Here is a 23,703-nt window from a genome sequence, read left to right as displayed (position 1 = left end):
CAAAAAGTTGAGGAGATGTTCTATTCGGCTTTGTCGAGATAGTAAGCCAATGCCAGTTTACAGTTCAAAGTATAAAAAGCCATTTCTCCTGAATGAGAGTGAGGCTTAGGAAAGAATACTGGAAGACACTGGGGCTGTTTTCCAGGCTTACTATGCAGATTTATATCAATCTCAGGCTGATGAAGATCCCACAGAGGTGGAGACTTATCTCTCCTTGCTGTCGTTGCCCACTCTGTCAGAGGGAGAAGAGGGCCTGCTCTCTGGTCCCATCGCCCAGCAGGAGATTCTGCATGTTATCAAGGCTTTACCCTTGCATACTGCTCCTGGGTTGGATGGGTATACCAACAAGTTTTATAAAGCATATCGACATTTATTTGCACCCTTGCTGGAGCGGGTCTTTGCAACCCTGGACTCGGGGGCGCCCCTGCCAAGTACCTGGCAAACGGCAGTGGTCATGGTAATTCCAAAGCCTGGCAAGACACTTACTAGTTGTGGTTCGTATCGCCCCATATCTTTACTTAATGCAGATTAAAAGATACAAAGGTACTTGCCACTAGATTGCAAATTAGTTATTCCTAAATTAGTCTATGCTGACCAGGCTGGGTTTATTCACAATAGACAAACATTTGATAATATTAAGGCAGCCTTGCATTTATTGTGGTATGCCCAGCGGGAGGGATCTCCCACGGTGCTTTTGTCCCTCAATGCAGGCAAAATATTCGATCAGGTTAATTGGGCCTTTTTATTCCAGGTCATGTCACATATGGGTTTTACGGGTAAGTTTCTCCACTGGGTTAAGAACATAAGCCGTGCCTCTGCTGGGTTAGACCTGAGGTCCATCATGCCCAGCAGTCCGCTCATGCGGCGGCCATCAGGTCCAGGACCTGTATACTAGCCCTCTATCTATTCCCTTCTATCCCCTTTTCCTTTCCCCTTTGACGCAGTTAAAAGTGAATGGGAGTTATTTGGCGCTTTTGGAATTGCATCGAGGTACTCGGCAGGGGTGCACTGTTTCCCCTTTATTATTTGTTCTCTCCAAAGAGCCGTTGGCTTGTACGATCCGTGCTCACGGGGGTTACTATGTACTCTTTTGTGCCCCTTTTCTTGTTTTTGTCCTCAGTTAGCTTTGCCTGAGAATCTATGTTTGTTTGCTGATTTTTTTTTGTGAGGGGAAATTAGGGGGTGAGATTTGAGGGGGATGCTGGGTGGGGGATGATGGGTGTGGGGGATTCACAATGTATATTAATGTGAAGTTCTTTGGTAATTAGCTGTATTGTTTGCAGTTTTGTGAATCTGTTTTTTCTTTTCAGTTGCTTTCTGTAAAAAAATTTCAACAAACATATACTGTATTATATATATATATATAATAGATCTAAGGAAAGGCTCTCTGCACAACAGAGCCTAAAAATCTGAGACCCTTCTCACTGAGATGATAGCTACCAGGAAAACCATCTTAATGGTAAGATCCGTCACCTTTTGTACAGGCTCGTATGGAGCCTTACTGAGGGCCCGCAAGATAATGCTGACTCCATTTGGCAAATGACTGTTGCACAGGAAGATGCAACTATTACGCTCACTTCAAAAAAGAAACTTTCTCTACTCGAGCCCTAAGCACGAGAGGTCTGCCACCTGCACTTTGAGGGAACCAACTGCCAGGCCCTTCTCAAGCCCATCTGAAGAAACTCTAGGATATTCTGCTTAGCACACCTGTGCTGAATCATTTTCCTAGCCTTAGCATAGATTGCAATAGTTGGATAGCTCTAAGTCTAATAGATGCTGGCAATGTAATCTGGAAGCAGGGACTTTAGATCATTTATTATACTTTTGTCCCTGTATCATGGCCTTCTGGAAATCAATTTGGTCACAAATTAATTCTTTATTAGAAAACCATGTAGCTCTATCATATGAGAAAAAAAGAGTCAAATTTCATCAAATAATAATAAACTTTTATTAATAATGACAGGAGTCGCCATTCAACACATCACCAGAAATTGGAAAAATTACACAAGACTTAATTACACCTTCTGGTGGAATTCATTATGCTAAATAGGGATAAAACTATTTAGTTATGCAGATGATTTTACGATCATCATCCCATTCGTTAATTCTATCTCTGAAACTATTCCTAAAGCTTCAGAAGCCATAAACGTGATGGAGCACTGGATGACAACCTTTAGGCTCAAACTTAATTCAGAAAAGACAACTTTCTTCGTTGCTTCGCCACATCCGCTTGACACCAAATCACCACTATGTATCAATAATCTTAATTACCCTATCCAACCTACCATAAAGATACTAGGTGTAACTTTGGATCAATGCCTAACCATGAGAGACCAGGTGGACTCCTTGATCAGAAAGGGATTTTTCACTCTCTGGAAACTCAGATCCATTAAAGCTTATTTCGATACAGCGGCATTCAGAACCCTAGTCCAATCCCTCGTACTGAGTCTACTTGACTACTGTAACATCGCCTATTTAGCAATTTCCCAAAAGAACATGTAGCGTTTACAATTGATGCAAAATGCAGCGGTCAAACTGATCTTTGGGCTGAGAAAGTTTGACCACGTGACACCCTACTACCGGCAGCTGCATTGGCTGCCAATGGAAGCATGCGTAAAGTTTAAATTTGCCTGCTTCTGCTTCAAAGCACTACACAGACTTGCCCCTAAATATATAACTGACCTTTTCGTCTTCTCAGCCAACAGACACAAGAGAAGCTCACATTCCAACTTCGTTTCCCCCCCAGTGAGAGGTTGTAAACTGAAAAAAAACACCATGAACATCTTCTCTCGCACCAAGCAGCATCATGGGGTAAAGACCTAGAACAATTGCTTTCGCCCACTACTTATGAGGAATTTAGGAAACGTCTAAAAACACACCTGTTCCTAAAGTATCTAGACAACTGATCCTCTCTTCTCTCTCCCCTCTATAGCGATTAACGTTCTATTGATCACTCTCTCCTCAAAAATGGATTTCCTGTCCTATTAACCCTCTTTCTTCCTCCCCTTTTAAAGTCAATCAATTTGTACCTTTGCTTAATCTTTGTAAACCGCATAGAATTTCACGGTATTGCGGTATATAAGCTATTATTATTATTATTATTATGCAATATATATAAAATGGAGAGAATAATTGCTTTACAAAAAGGGAATTATAATAATTTTTAAAAAAATTGGGGGCCATTGACAACTTATTGTAATGATTAGACACCTTTTTACATTGAAAATATATTTATAATTATGGGAGGGGGTATATAGTTATAATATAAGTATAATCAATATTTATGAATATAGCATATGTATGTTAAATTTTGAATATAATATCTGTGAAAAGGGTGGGTGGGAGAGAGGGTAAATTTATGTATTTTTTTTTTAATTTAAATTTTTTAGATAAGTGCAACAATTGTGCTTAACAGGCAACATTACGATATTAGTACATCCAATATTTCTATTGATAAACAAAATAGATCAAAAAGGCAATACAAAAATAAATCCAATTTCCTATTGGATCAATATAATATAACAAAAAGGAAAACCCATATTTAATTTAAACATAGTCCTCAATCATAGAGAGGGGAGGAGACAAAGAGAGAAAATCTTCCAGGAAAGATCACATATTGTAAATTGAAAAGGAAATTAAGTGTAAAACCGATGGCACAAATAATAGACTTGAGTTATACTGAAAATCACTATGGTGCAAACGAAACTCCTTTTCCTTCTAAAAAGAAACGTAATTGATCTGAATCATAAAAAATATATCTATTGTTTTGATGTACAACAAAGCATTTACAAGGAAATCTTAACTGAAAAGAGGCTCCTAATGATACAAGTTTTTCCCGGTATGTAAGGAATTCTTTCCTTCTTGACTGAGTCCATTTTGAAACATCCGGGTATATATATATATATATTCTTTCTCCCAAAAAAGCAACTTGTTTTAGACCATAATACAATCTCAAAATCATTTCTTTATCCTGATGGAATACAAAAGATACTATTAATGTAGCTCATCCAAACAATTCAAGATTTGATGATTCTAAAAAGGTTGATAGGTCTTGTTCAGTAGTTGTCTCAGTCTCTTTTATTGTCCTTTTTAGATAATAAATCTTCTGCAAAGGTGGTATATTCACTTTTTTGACTTTGAAATGAACAACTTTATGGCTAATGACATTTTAACACAGTGATCATCAGTTTCCCATTCAAAGAATAGGAGGTGCAAGCCCTTTCAGACCATTGGATGTTGCAATCAGGCTCCTCCCATGTGATGTCATATGTTAGTAGTATAAAACTGGGCAGTTCAAAGCGGCGGCCATCTTTGCCATTTTGAGCGTTCATACATTCGTCGAGTAAATAGAAGTACGGAGAGGAGTATTCTGACATTGGTCTTACTCTAATAGCGCTGGGTTTTTTTGCATTATTGTCACAGGAGTCCACTACCCTGATGCAGCTATACAGCGAAATGCCAGCTAGCTTTACGTTGGCAGGAACGGACTGCAGCAAAGAAAACAGAAGCTGAGAGATATAAGAACTCCCTGCCTAATTGAAGCTAAGTTTATTATCAGTTTTTTTGAGAGTTTTTGATATACATCATCTTAAAATTAGGCAGGAGGGGGAGAGTGCCAATGAGGTTAGTTCCCTATCTAGTGCTGTTGTATAGTTAATCACTGGCAACGCACGAGATCTGAGGCCTCTCCTCTATAAAGAACTTTAAATGTGTGATCAGTGGAGATAAGTCTGATATGAGAAAACTTCATCACTGTTTCTAATTAAGAATTTGAAATTTGAATAAAAGGGAGGTATTTTTGTGGATTAAGTATCTTGCCCAGGGTCACAAGGAACAGCATGGGATATAAACCCCCAATCTCAGGGTGCTCAGGCTGTGGCTCTAACCATTGCACCACACACTCATTTCAGGAACATCGTTATTCCGTAGTGTTTTTTTTTGCTTTGGTTTCGACTCTTCTTCTCTCTGTGGACTTTTTGGGATCAACTCTCTTTGTTTTGAGTCTTACCTGACCTCACAGAATCCTGGTTTATAATTGCCCACTTCTTGTGTGATAAAAGCAAAGATAACAAAAGAGGAAAATATTAATGAAGCTGTGACAGATGCAGGAATGAAAACGGAAAAAAAAAATATTTCACACATACAAGGGGAAGAATTGATCAAATGCTATTTTTCAATACTGGTACAATTCAAGAGGAAATTTAAATCATTGCTGTATACTATATAAAAAAAAAAAAACCCCACCAAAAACTGCTTACCTTTCTTTTTAATTTTAGTTGGTTTTGGAGGCTTCATGTTACCAACCACCTTTTCTGCATTAACATCTGAAAGCAACCCTTCCTGCTGTTCTTCTTCAAAATCATACACAGACACATCCACATCTTTTCCTTCCTCTGTATAACGTAATTTACTTTTTTTTGTTTTCTTTATCTTTTTGATTGGTGGCTGATAGTCTGGATCTTTTTGCCAGCTTGTGTCTTCCTGTGTCTGAAGTTCAGCTTGTTCTAATGTTTCCACTTCACCATTGGCTCCTACTTTTACTACCTGGAAGCCTTCTGGCAAAGGTAAGGTATGACAGATCATGGGCTCTCCATCCTGAAGTACCTGTTTGGAAACTTCATTTTCATAGGCTGCATGAAGTTCTCCTACAGTAGTTGCTACAGGTACTGCCACTGGCACAGGAACTTGAACAAGTTGCAGTTCTCCAAGATTTATAGGCTGCTCTTCCATATTGACAACCTGTAATGTTATTATCTGTGTATCATCCACAGTTGGATCGACTTCATGGGGAACTACGCCTTCCATTACTTCTGTCTTCATTTGAAGAAGTGTTGTATCTAGCTGCTCCATCATAACCATTTGGACACTGCTGTTAACATCATGGGACACTTCACAGCCATCTGTCTGGTTCTGTTGCAAGTCATCATCCTGGCCTCCTTCACGCCGCCTCTGATAGGTTTTTCGCTCTTTTACTTTCATAAATGTTTCAGATTCTTCTACAATAGCTTCTACCGTGTCGGCTTCCATACTAACAACCTTAAATCACAATTAAAAAAAAAATTAATGTATAGGGTTTTTTTCTAAATGACGTTATTAGATAATCTACAACAACAGTAGTTGTTTCTTTCAACAATTTAACAGCCAACTTTGAAGCAACAACAGTTCATTAAACAGGAGGAGACATGCTTAAAGTCCTCAGTCTATCCTTGTCTCAGGGACTGCAAATAATAATTTAGGGAAACGCTTAAAACTGCTTAAACATTTTTCTCTAATGAACCTTCCACAATCTTTTAACATGAATTATAGTACAACAAAATTGGCTTTGAAGGGAAAATTAGGTTTTTACCTTGACAATTTTCTTTGTAGTAGAAGGGCAAAAGATTCTGGATGACAGGGGAATACCCCCTTTCCGCGAACTGTTCTAGAAGGATATCAATCACATCTTTCATCTTCGCCTCCTTCCCAGTGGACTGTACAGCCACCTTAAGTCAATCACCACTGTAACTAAAAAAATGCAAAGGAAGGGAAGGTGGAATCTTTCCAACAAATCAATTCTGTTCTGCTCTGTAAGAAATATGATAAAAACTGTTAATAAATAACACAAACTCACTTAGCTGGAACCACCAGTCTGTGTACAACCAGCACTAACATAACTGGTGCTCTGATAGGAGATCCGAGATCTCTCTTTTTTTTTTTTTTTAGGAGATTAGGTTCTTACCTTGCTAATATCTTTTCTAGTAGATAGGTGTGTCATTCTGGACAGATGGGTAATATCCCCATACTTGCGAGCTGTGCAGAATGAATCCACTCCAGCTTTTGAATCCCTCCTCCTTCACTAGAGGGCTCTGCTGCCCCTTTCAGTTTGTACCAAAGTAGGCGATAGTCCTATACAGAAACAAATGCGAAGGAGGGGCATGGGGAAACTCCACGAACTACAACTCTGTTCTGCTCTGAAATTGTAACAAATATTTTAAACATTGTCAATGAACTATCAAAACATCAAAAAATATCATGCGAAACAGAAACATTTATGAAGCTCAAGTATTACCCCTAACATACTATAGCAATAGATTGTTCTTTATACCCTTAAGGTCTGACAGATATCCAAATTTCAGACTGGGCTCGAACTTTCTGATTGAGACAGTAGGTAAGCACAGGAGATAATTGACAATGCTAGGCTCCAGAATGATACCTATTTACTAGAAAAGATATCAGTAAGGTAAGAACCTAATCTCTTTTTTTAGTGCAATAAGTGTGTCATTCTGGATGAACGGGACATACAAAAGCTGTCCCAGAAATCTAGGGCAGGACTACACCAGCATGAAAGACTGAGGATCCAAAGGCAAAGTCCTCTCTGCTGTTACATCCACTCTATAAAACTTGGAAAATCTATTTAGAGTGGACCAAGTTGTTGCCCTACAAATCTCCTCAGGAGAAACTGCCCAAGCTTTCACCCACGAATAAGTCATGCTTCTAGTCAAATGTGCCTGTATGGAGACTGGTGACTGTTTTCTATAGGCAATATGTGCTGACCAAATAGCCCTACAGATCCATCCATCTGGAAATTGGATGGCCTTGGAAGATGTTGTACCATGTCTAGGTCAACTATTGAGCACAAAAAGATGGTCAGATAACCTGAACTCGATGGTGACCTCAAGATATCAAAGAAGCACTCTACTCACATTCAACTTTTTCACAATCCAGTTGTTCTTAGAACCTGTGGATTGGAACGCCAGCAATCTGACCTCTTGATTGACATGGAAAGCCGAAACATCCTTAGGCAAAAAGGACAGAATGGTGTGCAAAGAAACTCCGGCCTCAGTAAACTTGAGGAAAGGCTCTTTGCAAGAAAGAGCCTGTAGCTCTGAGACTCTTCTCGCTGAGGCAATAGCCACAAGAAAAAACATTTTGAGTGAAGGATGCTTCCTTCAGCAGCTTATATGGAGCCTGACTGAGGCCTTGCAAAACAACGTTAAGGTTCCTTGAAGGAAATAGGTGCTTTAGGAATCAGGCTATGTCCAGATAAGACGCCAACCAAGCCTTACCCTCTCAAGCCTTGACACAAGAGTCTTGCCACTTGGACTCTAAGGGAACCCACTGTAAGAACCCTGTCAAGGCCAACTTGGAGGAAAGCTAACACCATCGAGATCGGAGCAGAAAAAGGTTCCGTCTTCTTCTTAATGCACCAGTGCTGGAAAGATTCCCATGCCTTAGCATAAGCAGAGATCATGGTAGGCTTTTGGGCTTTCAGAAAAGTAGCAATCATTACCTTTGAGTATCCTTTGTGCGCCAATGCCATGTACTCAAGAGCCATGCCATAAGAGCAAAGCGATTCCGATCTTCTATGTCTACTGGTCCCTGAGAAAGAAGGTTCAGCTGTACTCACAATCTGAGACTTGTGCCCCTCTGAAGACGCACTAGGTCTGCATACTATGGTCTCCATGGCAAATCCTGAATCCATGAGAATGACTGTTACCCTGCTGGTTTGCAAATCTGTGGAGTATCCAGACTATCATGGGCCATGGAGGAAACATGCCATGGTTGAACCAGAGTGTCCTGACCTGCACATACGGGCTCAGATCTTCAACTAAAGAATCAGTCCGCCTTCTTGTTTCTTGCTATTGCCATCAGATCGAACATTGGGAGACCCCAGCTAAAACAATGGATTGGAAGGCTGCTGCAGATAGTGCCCATTCTCCTAGATCCAGTGTCTGACTGCTGAGGAAATCATCCTGGACATTGTCCACTCCCACTACATGTGCCGCTGTAAGGGCCTGACGATGAAATTCTACCCACCTGAACAGCAAGTGGGTCTCTAGACTCGGTTGTGCACTTTTGGTGCCTCCCTACCACTGTAGCATTGTTCGAGAACACAAACTGCTTGTCCTTCTAGACTCTTCTCCAGCCTGTGCAACACCAATTGAATGGCTAAAAGTTCCAATCTGTTGATCGTCCACTTCCTCTGGGAGGCTGAACACCCCTCCACCCCCAGATCAGGTATCCGTTGCAGTGAACACCCCAACTGAATAGGCTGCCATTTGCTGTCACAATTACCCATGAGGCTATTCTGAGGGGCATGCCCCTTGATAACGCCACCTGTCCATACTGGCCCGGGCTTCCAGTGTCCATGGCAGAGACATCTACTGGGAATCCGACTGAGGTGACCACCACAATAGCAGTTCACTCTGTAGAAGATGCACGCTCTGTAGAAGAGGCATGCGAGCCTTCGCCCATGGGACCATGTCTATCATGGCTGCCGTGGAGCCTAACACTTAAAGGCAGTACTATGCAGATAGAGCTGGTTTGGCCAACAAGCTTACTAATCTGGATACAAAGCTTCTGTCTGCGTGCCTCTGGAAGACAGACACGACCTTCTGCAATGTTCAAGACGACTCCCAGGTATTCCAATGGAGCTCTGATCAGCCTGTCTTCAAGATATGGATGAACCTGTTAGCCTGTCTTGCGCAGATGTGCAGCTATCATTACCATCACCTTGGTAAACGTGCAAGGTGCTGTTACAAGCGCAAAGGGAAGAGCCAAGAATTGATAATGGTTTTCCAGGATATGAAATTTCAGAGTCCAAAAACAAAACAAAGTCACCCAATCATTCCACAGTAAAAATGGAAAACCAACAGAAAACAAAACTGTGGAACCGATGACCTTGATGTAAAAGTATATTAATAAAAGTTCTTCACAAATACAAGCAAATGAAGTTCTATTGATAAATCCAAATGATGCAAAGTAAAAAAAAAAAAAAAAGTCCATACCATACTTTTTTTTTTTTTTACTGTGCATATATTTTCTCATGAAATTTCAGAACCTTTTTTTAAGAAAGATGGGAATGCGAAGGTTGGTCAAAAATTCCCCGTCTCCATGCAAAAACGCAGAACTTTTAGTACTGCATTGACGTAAGTAAGTTCCAGAATGGGTCTTCAATCTTCTGTGCCTTTCTTGAGCACCATTAAGTATATGGAGTATTTGCCAGAGCCCGAATCTTCGGGCGGCACAGACTCTATGGCCTGAATATCTAAGAGCCTCTGAACTGTATCCATGACCTTGCTTGCTTTCTTTGGTCGCCCTGCCAAGGAGTCCACAAACCAATCCATTAAGGGCTGGGAGAATTCAAACTTGTAACTGCTCTGAATATCTCCAGCACACAACTTTCTGATGAGATCTGCACCCAGGCCTCTACATAGACCAAGAGCCATACCTCTATCTTCAGGAGAACTGCTCTGAATCTAGTGTCATTGTGCTTTCCTGGAGAAAGTAGCAGAAAGAGAACTGGAGGCTTGGCTGCACCTGGAACCTGTCTGGCTCTCTGAAGAATCTCTGAGAGAAGACTCCTTCTGAGTACTGCTGAAAGCTCCTGGAACCATGAAAATTAGACTTCCCGACGAGGTTTGTGGTCTGCTGTCAGGTAGAGATTTCACCTGATGATCTGCCATGCTGGTCATAAGATCATCCAGTCCCTTTCCAAACAAAATTTTTCCCTTGAAAGAAAGTCTGATGAGGGTAGCCTTGAAGGTAGAATCTCCCACCCATTCTGCGGGCTAAGATCGAATAAGCCAAAACTTTGCTCACGACTCACAACATAATCTTCAAATATTATGTCTTACTGAAATCTGGTTATCTCATTACCCAAGCCTGCCCTCCTAACTATAAAGCTATTTTTCAACCCCGCCTAAACAAAAAAGGAGGCGGTTTAGCTGTTATCTATCATTCCTCAATCTTTCTCCACTCTAATCCTACTAATCTATCCTCTAATGCTCCAGTTGAAACTCTCCAATTTTCCATTAAACACTCTTCCTCTCTTAATTTCCTTCTGATCTATTTACCCCCACCTGTATCTAAACTCTCACTCTCTTCCCTGATCTCCACCATATCTGACTTTAATATCGCCTATCCTGATTCTATAATCCTCGGAGATTTCAATATTCATTTCAACTCTCCCAATCATTATAATACTTCTGAACTATTAACCTTGTTCTCCGATCTATCACTTTCTCCACTCATCCACATGCCTACACATTCTGCTGGAAACACTCTTGATATGATTCTAAGTCCAAACTCTATCAATCATCTTTTCCAAAATCTCCATTTTCATTCAGTACCATGGTCAGACCTCATTTTGATTACCTGGCAATTAGAACTTCCAGTATATCCCTACCATGATCAACAAACAACTAATATCCCTATCACCCGCGACATTAATAAAATAACGCTTCCGGCTATTCAGTCCTCCTTTGACTTAAATCTTAAAGACTTTTCTTCCCTCTCAGTTATTGAACAATTTCCTCTCTGGAAAACTTCCACAGCATCCTTATTAGATTCCCTGGCACCCAAAACTGAAAAAAAACCCACCTCTAATCAATCCTCCAAAAAACATCACCCCTGGTACAACGAAAAACTAGCCCTTCTCCGCCGACAACTTCGATCTGCCGAAAATAAATGGCGTAAGACACGCCTTAACAATTATCTCATTCTGTTCAAAGAAAAAGCCTCTTATTATAAAAAAACCATCCAACAAACTAAAAAAGACTATTATTCTAAGCTCATCTCATCTACCCGCAATTCTTCTACTCTCTTCAGTCTTGCACAGTCACTTTCAAAATATTCCAAAAAAAAAAAAAAAACAAAACAAAACCCACCTATCTCAACTTTACCATCCGCAGCTGAACTTTCACAATTATTTGACACAAAAATCAAAGATATAAGATCACTCTTAGGACCTTCATTACCTACCCTTTCTGTTCAAACTTCTGTCGACTCGACTCAACTACCCTTCAGCTCCTTTGCTAACTTCAAAATGCCCTCATTATCACATCTATTTCTCATCTTACAATCTCTTAACTCCTCTAATAACCTTTTGGAAAGCATTCCTCCATTACTTCTTAAAAAATTCTACTCTTTCTTCGGCCCATATCTTTGGGAAATGATCTCCAAATCTCTTTCCGACAGCTCGGTCCCTATTGCTTGGAAAACAGCTCTCGTCTTTCCAAAACTCAAACAATACAACACAGATCCTACCTTACCTAAAAACTATCGCCCTATAGCCAATCTACCTTTAATCTCTAAACTTACGGAAAAAATTATTCATTCACAATTAACAGAATTCTTTGACAAAACTCACGCTCTTCATCCATGCCAAACTGGCTTTCGCTCTTCACACTCCACAGAACTATCTCTACTAGGTCTTATCTCAACCATACAATACTATCATGACCACCAAAAATCTACTATTCTAATCTCTCTCGACCTGTCTGCAGCCTTTGACACTATCGATCATTCTCTTCTTCTCTCCAGATTAAAAGACTGCGGTATTACAGGTTGTGCTCTTTCTTGGTTCATATCCTATTTTCACAAACGCTGCTCCAAAGTTCAAGCAAAAAAATGAAACTGCCTCAACCATACCACAAACATTCGGAATCCCACAAGGCTCAATCTTATCTCCTTTACTCTTCAACATATTTCTATCTCCTCTTCTTACTTTGGCGCAATCTATAGGATTTACAATCTACGCCTATGCCGACGACATACAATTCCTTCACCCAATCAACACTACTAACATCTTAGACATAAAAGAAATAAACAATAAATTGAACATCATAAGTGACTGGTTATACTTAAACAAACTCTCACTTAATATTGATAAATCTTGAGGGCTCCTTCTTCCAATCAAAACATCTGAATCATTATTAGGTACAATCTCAATCAAATCTCTACCACTACAAATGGAAACCAAAATAAAACTCCTTGGTGTTATCTTCGATAGAGAGCTTACTTTTCACGACCACATAAGTTCGGTCGTAAAGATCTGCTTCTTTAAACTTTGTATTATTCGATCACTATGTCCTATCTTAGATACTGACTCAATCAACATTTTGGTTCATTCCCTAGTCATTTCCCACTTAGACTACTGTAACTCCCTTCTCAATGGACTCCCTCAAAAAGAACTACGACGACTACAATTAATACAAAATACTGCAATAAAACTAATATACAAAAAAGGTAAATTCGAACATGTTACTCCTCTTCTTAAAGAGGCTCATTGGCTCCCTATCACCCACCGCATCACCTACAAAATCATCTTACTTTCCTTTAAAATTAAACTCTTCCATCAACCTCTATTCCTTGATAAACTACTAATCCCACAATGTTCCCCTCGCACGTTAAGATCCACTGACCAAAAACTTCTTTTCATTCCATCTCTAAAAGAATTCTATTACACCCGAAAAACCAACTTTGCAGTAACTGCACCCACATTATGGAACTCTCTTCCACAATACCTACGTGACGAACAAAATTTAATCAAATTCAAGACTGGCTTAAAGACCTTCTTATTTCAAGACGCTTTCGATCGAACTTAGATCATCCCTTTTCACCTCTCTTGTTTTCCCCTTTGTTTTTTATTTCTCTTTTTCTGCCTTTTACCGCGACAATGCTACCTTATCCCTCTTGTTCTATCCCCTTCCCACTTTCTCCTTCTCATCTAAATTATGTAACTTCTCCCCTCCTTCCCCTATTACCCTCACCTTCTAGTTTGTCTAGTCTATGTCATTTACGTTCACTACGTTTTATAAATTTTTAGCCTTTACAAAATATTGTTAACCGGCCAGACATTTGCTTGATGGTCGGGATATTAAAAACTAATAAACTTGGAAACTTGGTCACGGAGAGCATCAGCTATGTAATCCACTCCAGCCAATAGGACCTGGGGCAAAAGCTTGTCCTCCATCAACTCAAGTTCTCGCAACCTGGTATAAATGTGTGTCATAAAGGAAGCTGCTGCTACCAAGGAATCTACCTTGGGCTGAGTGAACAGCTGCTGACACTTCTTTGCCATGGAATACTTTAAAGAAACCTCCAGGAGCATCCCAATGCTCTGTGACTAAAACACCGATATCAGAATGCCAGGGAAACAAGGAAGACTGGGCTCTCACTTGGCTCATTATACAGCATAGAGCAGAGGGGACCTGCTGGGAGTCCACGTTTAACGCCCACAAAGAGTCAGTAACAAGCTCTAAGAGAGCCAAGGACCTGAACAGCCGGTGGACTGCGAGGTTATCCTCTTGATCAAGGGTCACCACTGTATCTTGCACACTCATACCTGCTTGTGACCCTGCATCTCCCAAGAGGGAGGGCTCGCTCTGTGACAGTAAAGTCATTCAAACAGACCCCTCAACCTCCGAGTCTCCATCTGAAAATCTCAATGGATCCTGACCAGCCACTAATACTGTGGAAGACGTGTCCTGGGTGCCCAAGCCCCCTCACACAACTTCCTGGTGCACTGTCATAGTTTCCTTGGGGATTTCATCCATCCAGATAAGATCTTCATATCAGATTGACAAATTCCAGAGAAAATGCCGTATTAGGCAGTGCAGAGTCTCATTTAGATGACTCCAGTTTGGGTCTCTTGGGCTCCGCAGCCTCCATGCTTCTGCGCTTAGGATAGCCGCCAGTCTGGAGCTCTGGAAGGGATTTACTCCCAACCAATGGACCCTCTTGGCTGTTTCTCTGCTCTAGAAAACATAGGGAAGGCTACACTGACCGCTCCTTCCCCCTCTTCACGTGCTGTGCGGCATGTGGCAAAAGGGTGCTCTTTGGGTGCCAATCCAGCGCAAACTTGGCATGAATTAAGGGCAAAGAAGCCTAAGAATTCCATCCTTGCCATTTTGAGACAAAACGAGGTGACCTGAAGGTTCTGGAGAACTTTAAAAAATAAAATTAAATAAATAAATAAAAAGCAGGAAATCCAAGATGGCTGCTACAGCAGCATTTTAGTGCCAAAAAACAGCACAAAAATACCTTAACTAAATAAAAATAAGCAAAAAAAGTGATTTTAGAGGTGGGGATACGTAAGGGAAGGAGCAGAAACTTGGAAAAAAGGCTTTTAAAGAAACCTCCCACCTGATTTTCCTCCTAAGATGTAACAACCTTACTCACTGTGACCTGTGCTGGTTATGTGCTGCAAACTGCCTCAGCTTGATCTGGGAGAAGAAATCACTGCCTCAAAACAGACTGCTCCTCCAATGCTGAATCTTTGGGCTGCTAGTCGGACCAAAGTCTGACTGAGTTTTTAATCCCTGCGAACCCACATACACAAAAGGGGGAAGACAAACGCAGCCGGCACTCTGCAGAATCCTCCTGAACCCCCTTACAGACAGTCTGACAGTCTGTGCTCAAACCCCTGCAACCCAGTAGGCGAGCAAAGCTACTAACTAACTACTATGTCCTCTAGCGTACACCACTGATGAAGCATTCTCCAAACCGTGGCATAGGCACCTTCATAGCTGGTTCCTTCGCTCTAAGAAAGGTAGAGACAACCATCTTCACAGTATCCTTTCTTCACTAGGGCTGCAAACTCAAGAGCCATGCTATAAGCCCACAGCCTTCTGGATCCTCCATAAGAACAGGGCCTTGAGTAGATCAGAACTAGTAACTTGAAGCATGTGTCCCTTTGGAGGCAAAACAGATCCGCGTAACATGGATGACGCAATCAATCCGGGGCAACGAGAACTACAGGTCCTGTACGATTCGCTATTCGGCAGATGAGTCTGCCTATCAAGGATCAGGGAGGGAATATATATATAACAGCCCCTCTCCTCTGGCCACAGTTGAGCCAAGGTGTTCAACCTAGCACTTCCAGGCTCGAACCTTTAGCTGTAGAAGCATTCTACTTTCTTGTTTGTGGCTGAGACCATAAGAACCATGTTCGGATGACCAACGCAGTCAAAAACTCTTTTGTATAACGTCTATTCCCCCGAGTCCAATGTATGCTGGTTGAGATAGTAAGCTTATATATTCTCCACTTCAGCTATATGAACTGTTGAGAGCCAGGATGTAAGCTCTGTCCAACAAAACAACATCTGGGCCTCCAGTCATAAGGGACTACTCTTAGTGCATCCCTGTCTGTTTACTTACACTACTGCCGTGGCATTTTCCAAGAACAGCTGGGACCACCCTGCCTTCTGAACTTTTCCATCGTCTGTAATGCCAGACAAATGGCTTATAGCTCCAGATGATTGATGGACCATTTTGTCTGAAAATAATTACTTCAACTAGCCTCTAGTTTCTCGAGGTCTATTATCTGGAAAGGACTTAGAGTGATGATCAGTCACCCTGGCCATGAGTTTGTCAAGCCCCTTACTAAAAAGTATTGGGCCCTTAAAAGCCTGCTCAAAGTGGCTTTAGAAGCTGATTCCCCCACCTATTGTCTGATCCAGAGCATTCTGTGGGAAGAAATTGAATGAGCAGATACCTTGCTTAGGACTCTAATAATGTTACAGAGAACATCAATCACATAATCTACTTTCACCAGAACTAACTGGGGGGGGGGGGAGGCAAACAACATGCTTTATTTATGGAGATCGCCACAACTTGGTATGGCATGCAAGTGCCACAAAGGAAAGGAAGCCACCACCACTGTGGCCTTAAACCCAGGGATAGGGCTTCAAATTGTTTAAGAACAGAATCCATCCTGCAGTCCTGCATATCGTTTAAGCACAGTTACTTACCGTAACAGGTGTTATCCAGGGACAGCAGGCATATTCTCTACATGTGGGTGACGTCATCAATGAAGCCCTGCAGCAGGCAGCTTTGCAAACAGACTTGCTTGAAGATCTTCAAGCTTGCAAGTGTACCACGCATGCGTGTGTGCCTTCCCGCCCGGGTCAGGGCGCGCGTCTTCTCAGCATGGCCTCAGTTCAGACAGCTAGCAAAGAAGCCAACCAGGGGAGGTGGGTGGGTTGTGAGAATATCTGCCTGCTGTTCCTGGATAATGCCCGTTACGGTAAGTAACTGTGTTTTATCCCAGGACAAGCAGACAGCATATTCTCTACATGTGGGTGACCTCCAAGCTAACCAAAAGGGGACGGTGGGAGTATTGGCAATTTATGAGAACAGATTACGTAAAACAGACTGGCCAAAATGGCTGTCCCTTCGTGAAAAGGTATCCAGACAGTAGTGAGAGATGAACGTATGAACTGAGGACCAAGTGGCAGCCTTGCAGATTTCCTCAATATGAGTTGATCTGAAGAAAGCAACTTATGCCCCGAGATCCGATCCTGAAGCAGAAGACCAGCCTGAGCATAGCAGAAAGAGATGCAAGCCGCCAACCAGTTGGAGATGGTACACTTAGAAACAGGACGCCCCAACCAATTTGGATCAAAAGATATGAAAAGTTGAGAAGCAGTCCGATGAGCTTGAGTGCGTTGCAAGTAGAAAGCCAACGCACGCTTACAGTCCAGAGTATGAAGCGCCACTTCTCCCGGATGAGAGTGAGGCTTCGGAAAAAACACAGAAAAAACTATGGATTGGTTGAGATGGAAATCCAAACCATCTTAGGCAAGAATTTAGAATGGGTACGGAGGACCACTTTATCATGATGGAAAACGGTGAAAGGTGGATCCACAACCATAGCCTCCAAGCTCACTGACCCTGCGAGCAGACATGAGGGCAATAAGGAATACTACTTTCCAAGTGAGAAACTTTAAATGAGCCTTATCAATTGGCTCAAATGGAGGTTTCATCAACTGAGCAAGGAGAACATTGAGATCCCAAACCACCATAGGAGGTCTGAGCGGAGGATGGACGTTGAAGAGACCCTTCATAAACCAGGAAACCGCAGGATGAACAGAGAGCAGTTTGCCGTCAATTGGCTGATGAAAAGAAGCAATGGCACTGAGGTGGACTCGAATAGATGTTGATTTGAGACCAACCCCAGACAAGTGCAGGAGATAATCCAGCATAGCAGTCAAGGAGGCAGATTGCGGCTCCTTGCCATGCATAGCACACCAAGAAGAAAATCTAGTCCACTTCTGAGAGTAACAGTCTAGTGGACCATTTCTGAGAAGCTTCGAGAACATCCTGTACAGATTGTGAAAACTGGAACAAGGCAATCATGTTGAGAGGAACCGAGCTGTTAAGTGTAGAGACTGCAGGTTTGGATGAAGCAGAGAACCTTGACTCTGAGTAAGCAGAGAAAGAAAAACAGGTAGAAGCAGAGGCTCCCGGACATTGAGCTGAAGTAGAAGGGAGAACCACGGTTGCCTGGGCCACCGAGGAGCTATCAGAATCATGGTAGCGTGGACAAATTTGAGCATGATGAGAGTCTTCAGAATCAGAGGGAATGGAGGGAACACATATAGAAACAGGTTCATCCAATCCAGAAGGAACACGTCCACCTCAAGCCGGTGCGGAGAGTAAATCCTGGAGCAGAAACAAGGCAACGTGGTTCAGGGGGGACGCAAACAGATCTATCTGCGGAGTCCCCCACCGAGCAAACACCTGACGCAGAGTCAAAGAATTGAGCGTTCATTCATGCGGTTGCAGAAGGCGACTCAACTTGTCCGCCAGGCAGTTCTGCTGGCCTTGAATGTAGACAGCCCGGAGAAAGATGTTGTGGTGTATCGCCCACTCCAACATCAGCAGAGCCTCCCGGTAAAGGGGAAAAGACCCCATACCGCCCTGCTTGTTGACATAATACATGGCCACCTGGTTGTCCGTCCAGACGAGAACCACATGGTCATGAAGCAGATGATGGACAGACTTCAGAGTGTTGAAAATGGCTCAGAGCTCCAGTAGATTGATATGACAGCGGCGGTCCTCGCTGGACCAAAGGCCCTGGATGCGAAGATTGTCGAGGTGAGCCCCCCAAGCGTAGGTGGACGAGTCCGTCGTGAGGATCCTGTGGAGGAGCGTGAAACAGAAAACCTCTGGAAAGACTAGAAGAGAGCATCCACCAACAACAAAGGAGTCACTACAATGTGTTCAGAGACAGGGTCCTGATCCTGTCTCCACTGCGAGACCAGGGACCACTGAGGAATGAGAAGGTGAAGTCTGGCAAAAGGAGTCACATGAACCGTGGAGGCCACGTGACCCATCAATACTATCATGTGCTTGGCCGAAATCGATGGAAGGAGAGACACCCCTCGGCAAAGACGGATGAGAGCATCCAGATGAGGCTGAGGCAAGAAAGAACACAGGTGAAGCGTGTCCAGCACCGCTCTAATGAACTGGAGAGACTGAGACGGACACAACTGGGACTTGGGGAAGTTCACCTCGAAGCCAAGACTCTGAAGGAACGTAATAGTCAGTTGGGTCGCTGCAATAACCTCCTGCCAAGACGACACCTTGATGAGCCAATTGTCGAGGTAAGGAAAGATCTGAAGGCCCCGTGTTCACAGGGCTGTGGCCACCACCAAAAGACACTTCATGAAAACCTTCAGGGAGGCCGAAAGGGAGAACACGATACTGGAGATGGAGATTCCCCACCTGAAATCTCAAAAATTTGCGCGAGGCCGGATGAATTGGGATATGAGTGTAGGCCTCCTTGAGATCCAGCGAGCATAACCAGTCCCCCTCGTCCATCAGGGGGTACAACATTGGGAGAGAGAGCATACAAAACTTTTCCTTGACCAGAAACCGGTTGAGAGCTCTCAGGTCCAGGATAGGATGCAAATCCCTGGTCTTCTACCGAGAGTAAAACCCTGTGTTCTGTTGACACAACGGAACCACCTCCACAGCCCAGAGGCGAAGGAGAGCCTGAGCCTCCCAAAGAAGGGGAAACTACGACCTGTTGGAAGGAAACTCTCTTGGAGGAAGGTCCGGAGGTACGTGAAGGAATTGAAGGGAGTACCCCTCTCGAATGATGGTGAGAACCCAGGTGTCTGATGTAATCACTCCCACTGATGAAAAAATGATGAAGTCAACCTCCTATGGGTAGGAGAGAGGACCGTTAGACGAAGGGGGCCGGCATGCTCAGACTTGAACTGTCAAAAGGACGGCACCAGTTTGGCCGCAGCATGCGCCTGAGGTTTAGTGGGACGCTGCTGCGGACGCCTGGGAGGCGGACGAGAAAAAGCCGACGTAAGACTTCTGCGGGTAGCGCCTCGCAGGAAGCTTGTACGGCTTAGCAGGAGTCGTCTTCACTTTTTGTCGCACCAGGGAGGCGAAGGACCACTCATGCTCGAAGAGGCGTGTAGTGGCTGCCTCAATAGAATCGTCAAACAGCTCATTCCCCACACAAGGGAGATTTGCCCGATGATCCTGAAGATTGGGGTCCATGTCGATGATGCGGAGCCAGGCCAAGCAGTGCATGGCGACCGCAAACGCCGTGACCCGAGATGACAACTCAAAAGCATCATAGGAGGCCTGGAGCATATAGAGACGAATTGGGAAAGCGTCTCCTGAAGCTGCTGGAACTCCTGTTGGCGGTGGGCAGCCAAATCCGACTGAAACGACTGCATGGTTGTAATGCAATATCTGAAATAGGAGGAAAAGGTGAAATTATAATTGAGCACACGGTTCTCCATCATCGAGTTCTGGTAAAGACGGCGACCAAACTTGTCCATCGTACGCCCCTCTCTGCCCGGGGGGACAGCAGCGTAGACCTTGGACGGGTTAGATTTCTTCAACGAAGATTCCACAACCAAGGATTGATGGGAAAGCTGGGCCTTTTCAAATCCCTTACAAGGAACCATCCGATAGCGGGACTCCATCTTGGAAGGGATGGCAGGAACCACATAAGGGGTCTCCAGATTCCTGAAAAACATTTGCTTCAAAACCTGATGCAGAGGCAGATGCAAAGACTCCTGGGCGGATGAGGGAGGCCCATCTCCGTCAAATATTCCTGGGTATATCGGGATTCAGACTGGAGATCCAGCTACAATGGAGCTGAAGAGCCTTCTCCATGTCCGAGACAAACTGGGTGAAAGAGGAAGTCTTGGAAGAGAAAGGTCCCTCAGGAGGCAAGGAAGACCGAGACCCCAGAGCAGCCGAGAAGGAAGCAGGCATATCAGATTCCCGAGACTGGGACAATGAGGATGCTCTGCTGCAGAATCATGGGGGAGTCGAAGAATGCCCACGCTTCACGTGACTCAGAGAGGACCCCGGGGTCCGAGGTACAGGGACCCGTGGATTAAGTTCCGGAGACACCAGAGGGAAAGTAAGCCCCTCAAAAGGCGTCGAAGGGTACCTCGACTCAGACAAGGCACGCTCCAGGGAAACAGATGGGGAAGGAGGCTGTCAAGAACGAGACCCTCGCAGGCCTCGCAGCCCGCGAGGCAGGGGACCGTCCCCGCTGTGGAGGGGAATTCCTCAGCCGCTTTGAAGGCAGATGCCTCAAATATGAGGCAGGTTTAGTGTAGTGCCTTGGTTGAGGCACACAAGGTGATCCAGGCCTCGAGACAGCAGGAGAGGAATCACTAGAAGACAAATGGTGAGACTTGTGGGACTTGTCCCGAGGAGCCTTGGGGGGATGCTGAGGCTGGTCAGCCACAGCCCAGGTCGAGGCCGAAGCTAGCTGGCCCAACACCAAGGATATCTGCGTAGTCAGGATGGCTTTTAGCATGTCCTCGAATATGGGCACCGAGACCATTGGATCTGGTCGGGCAGGTGCAGCAGTGCGCTCCAACGAGGGCGACCTCGAGGAAAAGTATTCCCTATGTGTGGAGGCACACTTCGCGGGAGGTCTCGAAGAGGTGGGTGCAACAGCACTCACCGGAGACTCCGTGGAAGGCTTCTTCACTAGCACACCTGAAAGAGGAAGAGAAGACTTACCCGAAGCCGTGGGCTTGGCCAGAACAGCCATCGAGACCTTCGAGGTCGAGGGCGTCAAGGCCTTACCCTCCTCCATAGCGCCAAAGACTTCGAGGATCTTGGCACGCTGTCTGCGAAGGGCCCGCAACTGGAGAGTGGCACAGCGCGGGCAAGACTCGGTGAGGTGGTCAGCATCCAGGCATTCAATGCACCAACGATGAGGGTCAGTAATGGAAATGACCTGACTGCACAGAGTGCACTTCTTAAACCCAGTAACAGGCCGGGACATAAAGAAAAAGACAGCCGCGGCCACATGAGGACAGGCAGCCGGAACTAAACACGGGCTGAACGACGGAAGAAAAACAAACAAAAAAAATGTATATTTTTTAAAAAAGATGCGCTGCACAGCAACTCATCCGAAAACAATAAAAGTAAGCCACGGTGCAAGAGGCACTTAGAAATCACGCAGAGTAGATGAACAGGGCTTCTGGCTCTGTGGAAAACTAAGAACTGAGGACACGCTGAGGAGACATGCGTCCTGACTTGGGCGGGAAGGCACACGCGCATTCACAGTACACTCACAGGCTTGAAGATCTTCAAGCAAGTCTGCTTGTGAAGCTGTCCGCTGCGGGGTTCCATTGATGACATCACCCACATGTAGAGAATATGCTGCCTGCTTGTCCTGGGATAAAGATCACTCCTTCACTGGAGAGGGGAGTACACTTAGTAACCTGAGCAACCAGTGAATTCATCTTAGGCTGCACAAAGAGCTACTGAACCTCAGGTGCCATACGGTACAGCTTAAACATTATCTTCGCTACTCTGGGACATCCCAATGCTCTGTGATTAACAGCGTAATGTCTGGATGCAATGTATAAAAACATGGTCTGGGACCTAGTGCTGATCATGAGCACTGAGAAGTCAGGATCTGCGGGGAATTCCAACTTCAAAACCCACAGTGAATATACAATAATATCGAGCAGTGCCGTAGACCTAAAGACACCGAACTATGGGGTCCTCTTCCTGGTCTAAGGCTACTACTGCTTCCTGACAAAGTCAGAACAAACCCTAAGTCCCTTAGAAGAGACTGCATTCCCTGACACAATAGCGACATCAAATATGACTCTGTATCCTCCCAGTCCCTCTCCAACTGGTCTTCTGTATCTTGAACAGCCTCCTTTTCTTTCGGGGGGGGGGGGGGGGGAAACACTCTATCAAGGGGAACCCCTCTTGAACAGCCCATCGTGCCTCCAGATTGCTCCGTAGACCCCTCCAGCAATTTAAGTAAGCTTCCCACATTAAGCTGACAAAGTCTGGGGTAAAACCCTGACCCAGAGGACCCTGCAAGGACACAATCTGACCTCCCATGGGCTTCACCATGACTATGCATTTTGAAAAATTGCTGCATTTTGAAAAATTGATATTCTAGGCTATGGAAGGAATTTTTCCCCAACATGCAGACCCCCTGTGGTTCCTCAGTGCTGGAACTATCAGAGGAGACTAAGTCCATAGCTCCCCCCCCCACCTTCATATACCCCACAGAGAGTGACACATGGACACTCCCCAGCCATCAATCCAGCACAAAGCTGGCATGATACAGGGGTAGAAAGGCCTAGTGAGTCCATCCCATCCGATTTTTACTAAAATTGAGTTCTGAGGCAGATGGAAGCTCTTAAAAAAATATAAATTAATAAAAATTAATTGGGAAATCCAAGATAGCCTCCACTATAGCAATTTTTGTGCCAAAAATTGCCCAGAGAGGCTATATTAAAGTTTAAAAAATGTCACAACATGGATTTTAGAGGTAGGGGACCTTAGCTCTGGCCCCAGAAAACCCTCAAAAACGGGAAATTTTAGACTCTCTCCTCCCCAATTTTTCCCATAGGCTTCAATAACCTGTATGCACAAATCTGTGCTGCTGCCTGCCTGTTTCAGTTGAAAACTGCAGCTGGGTTTAGGAGAGAAGACTTCTGCCTCTGGACTGGATTCGGCATACCCAACACTACAATCTTCTGGCTGCTAGTCTGGCCAAAGCCGGACCCTGACCTCAACCCCGCAAAAAAATGTGTTGCAGTCTGGGGAGCGAAAGACCATCATGGTGCAAAACAGCCTGTGTTCAAGCTCCTGATGAATCAGGGATGTGAACTAGTTCCTAAGGAAACAGAT

General features: G+C 44.0%; 1 protein-coding gene across 4 annotated transcripts in view; it reads right to left on the bottom strand.

The window, feature by feature from the left end:
- CTCF (CCCTC-binding factor) overlaps positions 1 to 23,703 on the bottom strand; it is a 336,042-nt gene that overhangs the window by 252,877 nt on the left and 59,462 nt on the right. For all 4 annotated transcript variants that reach the window (XM_033940988.1, XM_033940989.1, XM_033940990.1 and 1 more), the window contains exon 2: positions 5,259 to 6,036. In XM_033940988.1, coding sequence (XP_033796879.1) covers positions 5,259 to 6,027 — 769 coding nt within the window. In that variant the 5' untranslated portion in view covers positions 6,028 to 6,036. The remainder of the gene's footprint in view (positions 1 to 5,258; positions 6,037 to 23,703) is intronic.

The sequence above is a fragment of the Geotrypetes seraphini genome, chromosome 4 (assembly GCF_902459505.1).
Source record: "Geotrypetes seraphini chromosome 4, aGeoSer1.1, whole genome shotgun sequence".
Classification (NCBI taxonomy): Eukaryota; Metazoa; Chordata; class Amphibia; order Gymnophiona; family Dermophiidae; genus Geotrypetes; species Geotrypetes seraphini.
The sequence above is the reverse complement of the archived record's forward strand: the minus strand, read 5'-3'. Positions and strand labels throughout refer to the sequence as shown.